General features: G+C 31.5%; 1 protein-coding gene across 1 annotated transcript in view; it reads right to left on the reverse strand.

Moving 5' to 3' along the window:
* Positions 1 to 10,244, reverse strand: part of LOC107937330 (receptor-like protein 15) — a 54,607-nt gene extending 44,363 nt beyond the window's left edge. Inside the window, exons 1-11 of the mRNA XM_041096217.1 lie at positions 9,744 to 10,244; positions 9,364 to 9,522; positions 9,135 to 9,275; positions 8,667 to 8,747; positions 8,430 to 8,582; positions 7,287 to 7,364; positions 6,966 to 7,109; positions 6,738 to 6,788; positions 6,424 to 6,561; positions 5,695 to 5,775; positions 5,036 to 5,182 (exon numbers count right to left, since the gene is read on the reverse strand). Coding sequence (XP_040952151.1) covers positions 5,036 to 5,182; positions 5,695 to 5,775; positions 6,424 to 6,561; positions 6,738 to 6,788; positions 6,966 to 7,109; positions 7,287 to 7,364; positions 8,430 to 8,582; positions 8,667 to 8,747; positions 9,135 to 9,275; positions 9,364 to 9,522; positions 9,744 to 10,110 — 1,540 coding nt within the window. The 5' untranslated portion in view covers positions 10,111 to 10,244. The remainder of the gene's footprint in view (positions 1 to 5,035; positions 5,183 to 5,694; positions 5,776 to 6,423; positions 6,562 to 6,737; positions 6,789 to 6,965; positions 7,110 to 7,286; positions 7,365 to 8,429; positions 8,583 to 8,666; positions 8,748 to 9,134; positions 9,276 to 9,363; positions 9,523 to 9,743) is intronic.
* Between the last annotated feature and the right edge of the window lie 2,435 nt (positions 10,245 to 12,679).

Here is a 12,679-nt window from a genome sequence, read left to right on the forward strand (position 1 = left end):
CTGTATGTGAAGAAGAACCAAGCTGAAACTCAGCTTATCCTGTCACTCTATGTTGATGATTTATTGGTAACTGGAGGAGATAGAAGAATGCTGGAAGATTTCAAAAGAAAAATGATGGAAATGTTTGAAATGTCTGATTTAGGCAGAATGAACTACTTCCTTGGAATGAAAGTGAAGCAAACAGAAAAGGGAATCTTTCTTAGTCAGAGTTCTTTTACTATGAAGATCCTGGATAAGTTCTCTATGAAGAACTGCAAGCCAACAAGCACACCAATGGCTGTTGGAGTGAAGCTTTCGAGGCAAGGGAGTGGTGAACCAATTTGCGAAACTATGTACAAGAGTCTCATTGGTAGTCTATTGTATTTGACTGCAACAAGACCCGATATCATGTTTGCTGTTAGTGTGCTATCGAGATACATGAATTGCTGCAATTATCAGCACTTTCAAGCAGCTAAAAGAGTGCTAAGATACATCAAAGGCACCATTGATCATGGTGTATTGTTCAAAAGGGCTGAAAACATGAAGCTGATAGGCTATGTTGATAGTGACTGGGCTGGATCGAGTGATGACATGAGGAGTACATCTGGATATGCATTTAGTCTTGGCTCAGGCATGTTTTGCTGGAGTTCTAAGAAACAAAGTCAGGTGGCACAATCAACAGCAGAAGCTGAATATGTTGCTGCTGCATCTGCTGTGAATCAAGCCATATGGCTTAGAAAAATCTTGGCTGATTTAAACCAAAACCAAAAGGAGGCAACAGAGATTTATTGCGACAACAAATCTGCTGTTGCAATTGCAAAAAATCCCGTTTTTCATGGCAGAACCAAGCACTTCAATATTAAGTTGCATGTTATAAGGGAGATGGAACAAGCTAATGAAATCGAGTTGATTCATTGCAATTCAGAAGTGCAAATTGCTGATATCTTCACAAAGGCACTCAATGTGTCTAAATTTGTTAAATTCAAAAGGGAATTAGTTGTTACTAGCATGGAAACTAAGGAGGAGTGTTAAGTTTAGTTCCCATGCAAAGGTGGCCATGCACGACATGCAAAGGTGATCATGCTCGAAGAAATAGCAGCAAGCAGTGGTGCCATGGTGTGCAGCAACTGAAGTTTGAAGCTGCCAATCCACTTGTTGTTTTTAGTTCCATTTTGATTGTTTTGTAATCTAGTTCATGTTGAACTAAGTAGGTAAATGTTTTGACATTGATTGACTGAAAAGTCAGCAATGCAAGTTGTACAAGCTAATCTTGTAAGTTTCAATGCAAATTAGTGGAGTTAGGTAGTTGATTAGGTGATTACTTGTTTGTTTTACTTGTTGACTGAAATATGTAATGGCTTAATGCCTTGTTGATGTGTTAATGAAAAATATTAGCTCATTTTTCATTCAATCTTCTTCTCTCTTTTCTGTTATTCACTAGCTAGTTTCCCTTTCTGTTTTTTGCTTCTGACTTTGTTTCTTCACCAAGGCTCGAGGCTTGCTATTCAAGCAAGACACAAAATAGCCTGTTATTGTCTCATTGTTCCAACAGTAACCAAGCAGCCAAGTTGCTCATTTGTGTGTGGAGGAAAGAAACTTATTCAACAAGAAGGTGGTGTTACAGATAGCAAACAATATTTCCATAATTATTTGTTGCTACTACTGAGATTATGAAGGACTAGACCTAGTGACAGCTAACATTTTGTACAAATTGAAATCAAACCAACTAAAATAGCAGTGAAACTAAGAATATGGCTTGTGGGAGTTTTTATTCAGTTCCAAAAGAGCACTTTAAAGCCTCGTCTTAACACAGTTGCTACATATAAACATGGCATTGCAATCGACAAATTTCACAACAAAATTTTCTACATGTTTCCACTACAAAAATTTATGGGGAAATTATCTACCACAAAATAGTAGCAAGAATCAACGGCCATTTGTATGTAGTAAAACCATGCTTGCCTCCAATAAGAATTTATGTACAACACAGCTGCGATACACAATAGCACCATCACGTAACATGCAAAGAAGCTTGCATAGAAGGCATCCATATCAATGAAACCATGGTCTTCTTTGATGCCAGATGAAGCCTTCGGTGTCAGTGGTGTTGTGACCGGAGAACAATTTTTTCCGACCAATGAGCCACAAAGGAAAGGATTCCCGATATAGCTGCTTTCATCAAATGCTCCCAACTGTCCAATCCTTTCAGGTGTCTTTCCAGATAAATTATTGTATGACACATTGAAGTATTCCAAGAAATGTAACACCGCAAATTCGACAGGGATATTCCCTGTCAAATTGTTGTAGGAAAGATCTAGACTTTCCATGTCCATGAGGTTAGAAAATGCATGTGGCACCGGTCTGGTCAAGCTATTGTGAGAAAGGTTCAATGTGAAGAGTTTCATAATGTTTATTGTTTCAAAACTAATTTCACCTGTAAGCTTGTTGCAGGAGAGATCAATTCCAGACATGTATTGAAGCATTCTTCTCTTGTAATTGTAGGATATGCTCTTTACTGTGTATTCTATTGAAACTTCATTGGCCATCGAGTTATTTATGCTGTAATAAATACTTCGATGCCTAATATAATGCTCAGTTACATAGTTCAGGGCAGCAACTCTTAAACAAGAAGGAATACCACCAGAGAGATTATTTTGAGAAAGATCAATCAAGCTTAAATGATCCAACTTGCATAATTGAATTGGAATTTCACCCTCAAAGTGGTTTCTCCTTAAGAGAAGATAACTTAATTCAGAAAGATTGCTAACCCAATTTGGAATGTTACCCTTCAAGTGGTTGTAGCTGAGATCCAATGTCTCCAACGAAGAGCTATCATGAAAAGCATTTGGTAACGCTTCTTGTAGCTTATTTTTAAATAAATGAACTTCCCTCACCAATACCGGCTTGAAGCAAGATGGTAGAGTCCCAGATAAACTGTTCATGGAAAGGTCCAAAAATTGGAGTTTGAGATTGAGACTACAAATTGCCCTTGGTATTGAACCTTCAAGTTGATTATCTGCCATGGAAACTAGTGCCAAATTCGAAGCATTTCCCCTCCATTGTGGCAACCTACCAAAGAGTTGGTTCCTGCTCACATCCAATGATGCTAGCTCTGACATATTCCAAATCCAACTTGGGACTTCACCATAGATATAGTTATTGCTAAGATCTAGTATATTCAATCTAGAGTAAGCTAAGACATTTGGGATCATCCCAGTGAAGTTATTTCCATTTAATTTGAGCTCCAACAAGCTCTTTAGATTAAAATTTCCTGAGAAAATTGATCCTTGTAATTTGTTATTTGATAATACAAGTACCTGTAATGAAGAGCAGCTTATAGCCATGTGCTGAGGTATCTCTCCAGATAATTGGTTGTTTGATAAGTCCAAAACTTGTAGGGAACTCGTATCACCAAAAGAAGAGGGAATGCTGCCATTGAATTAATTCCTTGACATGTTCAAATAACGCAAAAATGGTAGGTGTGCGCCCATTCTTACTGGGATGTTGCCACCGAAGGCATTGTTGGAGATATCCAAACGTGATAAAGCAGAATGCACACGCGATGGCACTTGAAAAGGCCCTGATAGAGAGCAATTCACGAGATTCAGGGTCATTAGCATCGTGTTGTTTTCCAACAACCAAACCGGAAATCGATCCACCATGAAATATATGTCTGAGAGAGAAACCTCCTGCAATTCACTTTGATGGTACAAGAATTTTGGAAACGACCCACCACTTCCACAACAAGTTAAGCTGATGGAACTCAATTTGAACCTTGGAGCCGAAGAATGCGACATCTTATGATCATTAGCATGTATGGTGTTGTTATCTGCATAGAGGTACTTGAGTTTTGAAAGGTTGAACAAGGGTCTTAATGAGCTTGGGATGTGAAATTTATTGTTTGAAACATCCAACAATTGGAGGGATGTTAGACTTTCAAGGGCAGATATATTTCCAGAGAATTGATTAGAAGAGAGGCACAAAGATTCAAGCAATGTTAGGCTCTGAAGGGCAGATATATTTCCAAAAAACTGATTAGAAGAGAGGTCCAAAGATGCAAGCAATGTTAGGCTCTTAATGGCAGATATATTTCCAGAGAACTGATTAGAAGAGAGGTCCAAAGATTCAAGCAATGTTAGGCTCTGAAGGGCAGATATATTTCCGGATAACTGATTAGAAGAGAGGTTCAAAGATTCAAGCAATTTTAGGCTCTTAAGGATAGATATATTTTCGGAAAACTGATTGGAAGAGAGAGATAACATTTTAAGGGAGGTGAGGTTGGAGAAACACATGGGTAAGCTACCCTTTAGATTACAGCCATTGATATCCAACTCTTGGAGATTTGTCAATTCACAGACATCTGCAACAGTAGTAGTATATATGTATTTATTTAAGGAGTTTACAAATAGGTACAAATCTAAATAATAAATAAAATATGTTGAATTAATTAGAATAATAATCAACTCAATATAAAATATTCAAGAGTGAAAATTAGAATATATTATTTGGGAGAGAATCTACACGTGATGGGATTCGAATCTAAGCATTCAAGATGCTAAGCCCTAATTCTTTGCCTTTAGTGTGTTTAACCATTTTTCTTTGGTCCATAAGGTTTGTAGAATTTAAAGTTTTAGCCTTTCTAGTTGTGAAATTATAAATTTAAAGACTAATTGGTGTATTGTTAATAAATTTCTATTAAATTTGAATATATGCATTTTAATATTCAAAAAAGTAGTAGTTAATTTTTTTTATTTATATATAAAATCAAAATTATAAAGTGGATTTGAATATCCTTCCTTTATGGCTTTATGTGAATAAGTAAAGCAAATTCACATGTATCGGTCCACATTCATTTTGAATCTGAATATTATCTGAATTTATAGCATTCGAATATAAAAGAAGCATATTAAATTTATAGATATATGAATCTATAATCCGAATTACCACATCTAAGAGAAATTATATTTCAAAATTCAAAAAGCAGCACATTTATATATATTAAATCTAGAAATTTATAAAAACTAAAATGATGAGTAACTGAAAATAAAATATTTACCATGCATAGGTGGACTGTTGTTACCATCAATACCAGAGGCAGTCAATTTTTTAAGAGAAATGAGTGGTCCAAAAACTTGAATAAAGTTTGAAGGTAAAGATGAATAAGACAACTCCAACTCTTCCAATCTTCTCAAATTTAGGCCTTCTGTTCAATAACATTAACTGCAAGTTATATTTTTTTAAAAAAATGTAAAACTATGAAGAAAATAAGGATTTGAAATTATGAGTTTCGTTCTGTTCTTTTATTTTACATAAATTGAGATGTTAGCTTTTTCTGTTTTAATTTGTCAAAATTTGGTTAACTGAATTTTGTAAATTAAGAAGCTAGTCTAGTTATTGGTAATAATATATATTCTCATCTTTACATCCTTTTATAATTGTTTTTTGAAAATAGATCCTGCAGAATGCATTAGTTTGACGGAAAATTACAACGTTGAAAAAACAATTTCCTAAAAAAACTTAAACGTCACCTTAGCATCCTTTCATAAATTAAAACTACTAAATTAATTAATCAAGATTTTTCTTAAATCTAGAAAATGGATTTAAAACAAAAATTTGACCTTACCAGTGTATATTGTTAAGGACAAATTGAAATAAAAAATGACTTAAAATCAAATAAATATTATCATAAGAGGGAAATTGAAAGAATGAAATTACCTTGTCGAGTGAGGTTTTTGTTGACGTTACAGTACAACAACTTTAAACGCTTCAAAGAAGTAAAGTCTGCTGTAACAGAGGCTTTCAATATCAAATATGTGTGAGAGAGAGAAAGGCAAAGATATTAGTGAAATATCCCAACAAAATTATGTTTTGTACTCTTTGCACATTTATAAATTAGTCTCTCTACTCTCTACTCTTAATCTCGGAAATTTAATCTCTCTATTCATTTGATTTAATAATTGAAATCCAACTGATAACATCATCAAAGGATTTTCGTTAAATTGGATTACATGACTTTTTTAATATGAAATATTTACTCACATGGCTAACTGTATTTTGCAGATTATAATATTGTTTGCAAATACTTAAAATGTGTAATAATTTGATCGAACAAAAAAAAAGTTTACATGAGTGGAAGGCCAAATAAACAAAAATAAATATTGAATCTAGTATCGTAAGATTTTCGATTTCGAATCTAGAATTGTAAAGTTCTTAGCCTTGTTTCAAAGAAAGGAGAGTGAATGTGGGTATTTTTTTTTCGGACATAATGTGCCCTTAAATTGGCAATATAAGCAAAATTTTCTGCTTTAAAAATATCACACAATCCAAATTAATAGAATTAAAAATAGAGTGATTAAAGTTAAAAAATGCGAAGAGTATAAGGACTGCATGCATAATTAGACCTACATGTATAAATTAAATTTGTAAGAAAACATCAAAACTTACTATTGCGGGAATAAGAAGCCATTGTGGTTTCATTAATATTAAATCCATCCAAAGAAAGAGTGTTCAAAGTGGGGAAGAAGCCCAATGATTGTAATGAGAAGCTACAACCTGCATCTGCATCTGCCTCTGTATATGCATCTGCATGTCAAACAATGCTTTATTTCATTAGAATATGTGTAATTAGCAAGTCAGGGCAAATAAAACAAATCTTTATCTGTTTCCTCTTCTTCATATCTATCCCCAAAGTAGAGTTTAACATTACATGATTTCTTTTCTTCTTCTTTTTTCTCTCAAATTTTTAATTTTTGCATTACCTATATAGCTGGCCATAGTCAGCTCTTCCAATTTGCCAAAACCATATAAATCTGAGGAGAATCAGAAATTGAAAAATAGTTTAGTTCAAATAAACCTTATGAATTTATATTACTCATTCAATACTTCTTTCTTCTTCCTAAGAAAAAAAAACAAAGTATGGAGAGAAGGGTGATTTTCTTCCTAAGGAAAAAAAAAAGAAAAAGAAAACAGAGGATGGGGATTTTTACCTTTCATATCTATTAATCCATTGCATTGAGAGATATCTATCATCAATGTCTTTAGATTCGGAAGTGTAGCAAGAGATGCCAATATACTATTGTTGAAACCATTAACACTCAAATTAAGATGTTTCAAATTCATCAGCCTTAGTCCTGCACCATTATCAAGTAACAACACTTGTCAACCCAACAACTTTACTTATGGAGTCTAAAATCTCCACCGGTAATATACTAAATATTTTCACTAAGTCTATAATAAATTTAACAATAACAAAATTTTTGGAAAATAAATTTAATGTTAAATTGAAAATTAAAAAAAATCATAAATACCTTTAGATGGAATAAACCCATTCACTTCAAAATTATCGGATAAGATCAACTCCTCTAAATTGCTGAGAGCATTTAAATCTGAAGATAACGTTAGAAAGGAAACTAAAAATAAATTTATTTTGTTTAGCATATGTGAAAACTTATAGTATATTAATTTAAATATTTAAAGCATTCATAATGGGAACTTTACATTAAGCCTACTACATTATTTGAGTTTCATTAATATTAAATCCTCCTAAAGAAAGAGGGTTCAAAGTGGGGAATAAGCCCAATGATGGTAATGAAAGGCTTTAGATTTGAAAGTGTAGCAAGAGATGACTATATATTACTGTTGAAACCATTAATACTCAAATCAAGATGTTTCAAATTCATCAGCCTTAGTCCTGCACCTTTATCAAGTAACAACATTTTTACTTATTTTATTTCATATAATATTTACTTTTTAAAAATTTCACACGTGTCTCTTTTTAAAATATTTTATTATCTCTCTATAAAACTCTTGTCAACCCAATGACTTTAATTATGGAGTTTAAAATCTCCACCAATAATATATTAAATATTATTTCCTAAGTTTATAATAAATTTAACAATAACAAAATTTTCGACTAAGTTTTGGCCTAACTTGAATGGGTTTATTCAGTTTAACTTATGAAATTTCTATTATCGATGGTAAATATTAGGTTAAATGTTCAAATAGAGATGAAACCTTTTATGAGTTGCACATGAATTAAAACTTTAAACATAGTTAAGTAAATGTTAAGTATGCCTCAAATAAGAGAGAAACCTTACACAATGACCAAATAAGAGTTGAACCTTTTCAATTGTGCTCAAATAAGGATTTTTCAAATACCATATAATATATTTGAAATTATGTTTTTTTTTCTTTTCAAATAATATCTTATTAAACCGTGTGTGTTTTATTTTAAACACGTTAGCATTCATCTAATTTTTACTTTCAAAGGGGCATGACTTTTTTTTTACCGTTTTGAAAGGTAATTAGGTGCTTGCAAATAAATATTAACAATTTATTTAATATATGTCTAATTAATTGGAAAATGGATGAAAAGCATTTAATTGTGAAAGGAAAACTACAAATAAAATGAATAACAAATCATATAAAATCAAAAGATATCATTTTCTTACCTTTTGTATATATTGTCCCCTCCAATTGGTTATCAGATAAATTCAATGACTTCAAATTCGAGAGCTCAACAAGGGATGAGAATACGCTATTGTTCAAGAGATTACCATTTAAACTAAGTACCTCAAGTTTGTTGAACTTCATTCCTTCTTTTTCTGAAAAGAAAAAAAAGTAAATGTAATTTCATCTTAAAAAAGATGATATGTTGGAACAACAATTAATAAAGCCAAGTGATTTACCATAGAATAGTGACCCAAGGCTCTCAATTTCATTTCCCTCTAAATACAGCTCCTTCAACTTCATCCAATTATTATTGCTTTCTGTTCATATCCAATGAAAATATATGTTAGTTAATCATGTTATTTAAAAAGGGATAATATAACATTTAGCCCCTGAATTTTGTAATTTTCTCCAACTTGGTCCTTGAACTGTTTTTTGTCCACATTAGTCTTGGAATTTAACATCTTTCCATAGCTTTGGCCAATGAGATGATGTGGCACTATGAGATTGTGTCACGTCATCACCTAAATTCTTGAAAAATTGCTAAATTCCAGGACCAATGTCGACCAAAAAAGTTTATAGACTAAGTTAGAAAAAATTACTAAATTCAAGGACTAAATCTTGCTTTACCCTTATAAAAACAACTAACTAATAAGCTTTCTATTTTTTTAATCAAATTAAGCATGATATTCAAAAAAGAAACATGCCTTGTATATCAAGGGTTCCTTTTAGTCCGCAATACTCAATACACACTGGTGTCATAGTGGCAAAACCATCTATATTTCCAAAACTGTTGTAAGATAAATCCAAAGTTTCCAAATTATTCAACTTTGATAACATCTCAATACCTGCCAACAATAATATTAAAAAATGAAGAAGGAGAAAACTACTTTAAACTTGGATAAGCTTTGCATCATATACAATTAATACTTTTACCATTGGTAGGATTTGATCTTGTGAATACATTGTAAGCTAGATTTAAAGACTTAAGCGAGGAAAGTTCACTTAAGGATGCTAAAATGCTATTGTTGAAATGATTGTCACTCAAGTTAAGATTCTCCAACTTATCCAATTTCGATGACAACCTTTCAAAACCTACAAGGAATAAGGAAATATAGTAAATTAGCAATGTCGGGGGACAGGGTCTTGGCTCCAAAAAATATGGTAAATTTTCAGTTTAGTCCTTACCAAAACTGTAAATTGATGCAATAATAAAATTTCATTTCAACAATGAACAAGTAGTTGAAATGATTTTTTTGACATACAAAATAATAAAAAGAAATAAATATTCGTAATAAAGTTGAAAGGTAATAAACCTTGATTGGCAACACCGCCGGTTATGAAATTCCCACTTAAAGAAAGATTCTGTAATTTCTCAAAAGGAAGAAACAAAGAGGCATTAAGATACCAATCTCTCTTCATGTTGCTGGAATAATTAAGGAAAAGATGGGTGACTCGTCCACTTATTGGGTTGCATTCAACCCTTTCCCACTCACAACAATTTGATGAACTCTCTTTTTCCGGTTTTGACTCATAGTCTAGATCTTGAAACTTATAATCAATGAACGCAAAGAAAGGTTTGAGCTGGAAGAGAGCAAATCTTTCCTCCTCTAAGCACCCATCACACAGCCCAGAACCTAACGATAACACTACAAGAACCATGGCTAACCATTTCGACTCCATCTCAGCAGTAGTTTATGCATTTGTAGCCAATGCTGCAACCCCTTGTGCTTTATATGCTACAACTGAAAGGAAGAAGCCCCTCATGCTTCCAAGAAATTCATTCATAAGGGTCCACTTATGACTTAAATGGTATACTTTTTTGTTTTTCAACTTTATTATTAATTATTTTTCATGGAACCTCATATTTCTCTCCTGTATTAATTTGGATGTGATAAAATATTGATAAACTAGTATCAAATATCCTCTACATACCTCGGAGTTTAAATATGTTCCTAACAAATTTGAATTGATAATTAATGCTCAACTTTAAGACAATAGAAAGACTTTATTGATACAATACTCAACATAATTATGAAATATATAAATAAATTTTTTTAAAATGATTTATGTTGGATATTATTTATGATGCCTGTTTATTGTCACTTCCTTATGAAGGTGGAAAATATAGATTTTTGTTTCGATAGTTTGAATTATTATTGAGAAGACCTTGACTTAGATGATAGCATAGTAAGGACATGTTGTTTGATTGTGAAATTGTAATGCAAAACCACAGGTAGAAGGCATTTATAACCATTGATTTCAGACAAACCAACATCACAAAGAATGTGTGGTTGTATGTCCGGTGAATTGGTTGAAGAGTGATGTGGGTACCATTTGCATTCCATGAATAAGACGGAAAGTTCAAAGTAAACGCTGGATTCTCACGATTATGGAGCCCCCAAATTGACTATGATGATTGTTTAAATTACAAACGTCCAAACTAAGTTAGGCGTCTGGGGTCTCTGCATTTCATTTTTCCGGAATTATAATTTATATTATTTAATTAATATTAAAAAATTATGATTTAATTCTTATTTAAAATTTATTAAATAATAATTAATTTTTATCATATAATTATAAATTAAATTCTATAAAAGGTAATTATTTGATACACCCATCTGTGTAATTTTTTAGACTCCATAAATAAAAAAAACTTTTTAAAAATGTACTAATATTTAACCTTTGAATTTCATATATTTGAAATGTTTGGATACTCTATTTTTTAAATTTCGTGTGGAAATGTTGACTTTTGCTTCAATAGATAGAATTATTATTGAAGAGATCTTGACTTAAGTGATGGCTTGTTGAATTATAAAATGGGTTTATTACTAAGTGAATTTACTAAATATTTGTTCAGACTCTTCATTTCCTTTTTAAAGTACGCGTTTACGATATTCATATCGGCCGCATATTCAGACATAAATACAGAAATATAAGGTTACAAATAAGTGAAAAAAATTTAAAATAATTAAATACCAAATAAATACCCATATTGAGAAAGTTGTACTTGAGAGTAACAATTTTGACAAATAAGAAGTTGAGTGGTTCAATTTATCACAATTTCACATTATATTTTTGTCTATTAAATAATCATAACAAACACAATTCACTTTCAAAAATTAGGTAAATTGCAAAAGCAACAAAGTTAACTTAAAGGCTAAATATGTCATAGGTCCTTATACTTTTCATAATTTCAAAATTTAGTTCCTTCTATTTTTATATTTCAAAATTTAGGTCAAATTGTTAACATTGTTAAAATTTTTTAATTAAATTTATTGATGTAACATTTTGAAATAAAAAAAATATTCATTTAATAACAATGTAACTAAACATATAATATAATGAATCTGAATTTATTTTAATGAAATATAACTAAAAAAAAAATCACTTGATGCTTGAATGGCAGAATAGAAATGGGAGCAAGAACTGTTTGATGGCAACAAAAGGTATGGCAAGATAGTACTTTAGGTTTTGTAAAATATAGGTTTTAGAGTTAGTTTGGCAAATCTAAATCTTGACGATGAAGAGGAGTTGATTCTTTGTGAAAAAGATCTAAATGATTTAGACGATGACTATCGATTTTGCTTGGTACAAAAAGCTGTAACGGAGTGTGTGGTTCACTTTCCCTCTCTAATGTTAGATGCTAATAATGATGGTTTTCTATGAAGTTTTGTTTGAAGGTGGAAATTTAAATTTTTGTTTTGGTAGATTGAATCATTATTGAGGACTTAGGAGATGGTTTGTCTACATGATAGTGTAGTTTTTTTTTAACATTGTAATTTACCTCTTCCATCCAAGTTAACAGTGGATCAAAAGAAAAAAAACTTTATCCGTATCTATTTCGAATTCAAATATTATTTGAATATAAAAAAAGTAGATCCAATCTAGGGATACCTGAATCCATAATCTAAAGTACCACATCTAAGGGAAACTCAATTTAAAAATTCAAAAAACTTTTTTCAACAATTAATCTATACTATAATTTTACTATAGTTGTTGTACTTTGTGGGTTTGTAGATCTTAGTTCAATAGTTATTTGTGAACTGCTGGAAATTGTGGAAAGCTGTAGGCGACTTAAGGTATTCCAAAGGCAATTCAACATTTCATCATTGCAATAATTTTCACATACGTTGAAATCAAGAAACTCATTTAAATTCCCAACATTCCCATTTGCAATGGGGCTTTATCTTATTTGCATATTTGATGTTGACTTCATTAAACATTGAACATTGATCCCATTCCACATGTA

Source organism: Gossypium hirsutum, chromosome D06, assembly GCF_007990345.1.
Source record: "Gossypium hirsutum isolate 1008001.06 chromosome D06, Gossypium_hirsutum_v2.1, whole genome shotgun sequence".
Classification (NCBI taxonomy): domain Eukaryota; kingdom Viridiplantae; phylum Streptophyta; class Magnoliopsida; order Malvales; family Malvaceae; genus Gossypium; species Gossypium hirsutum.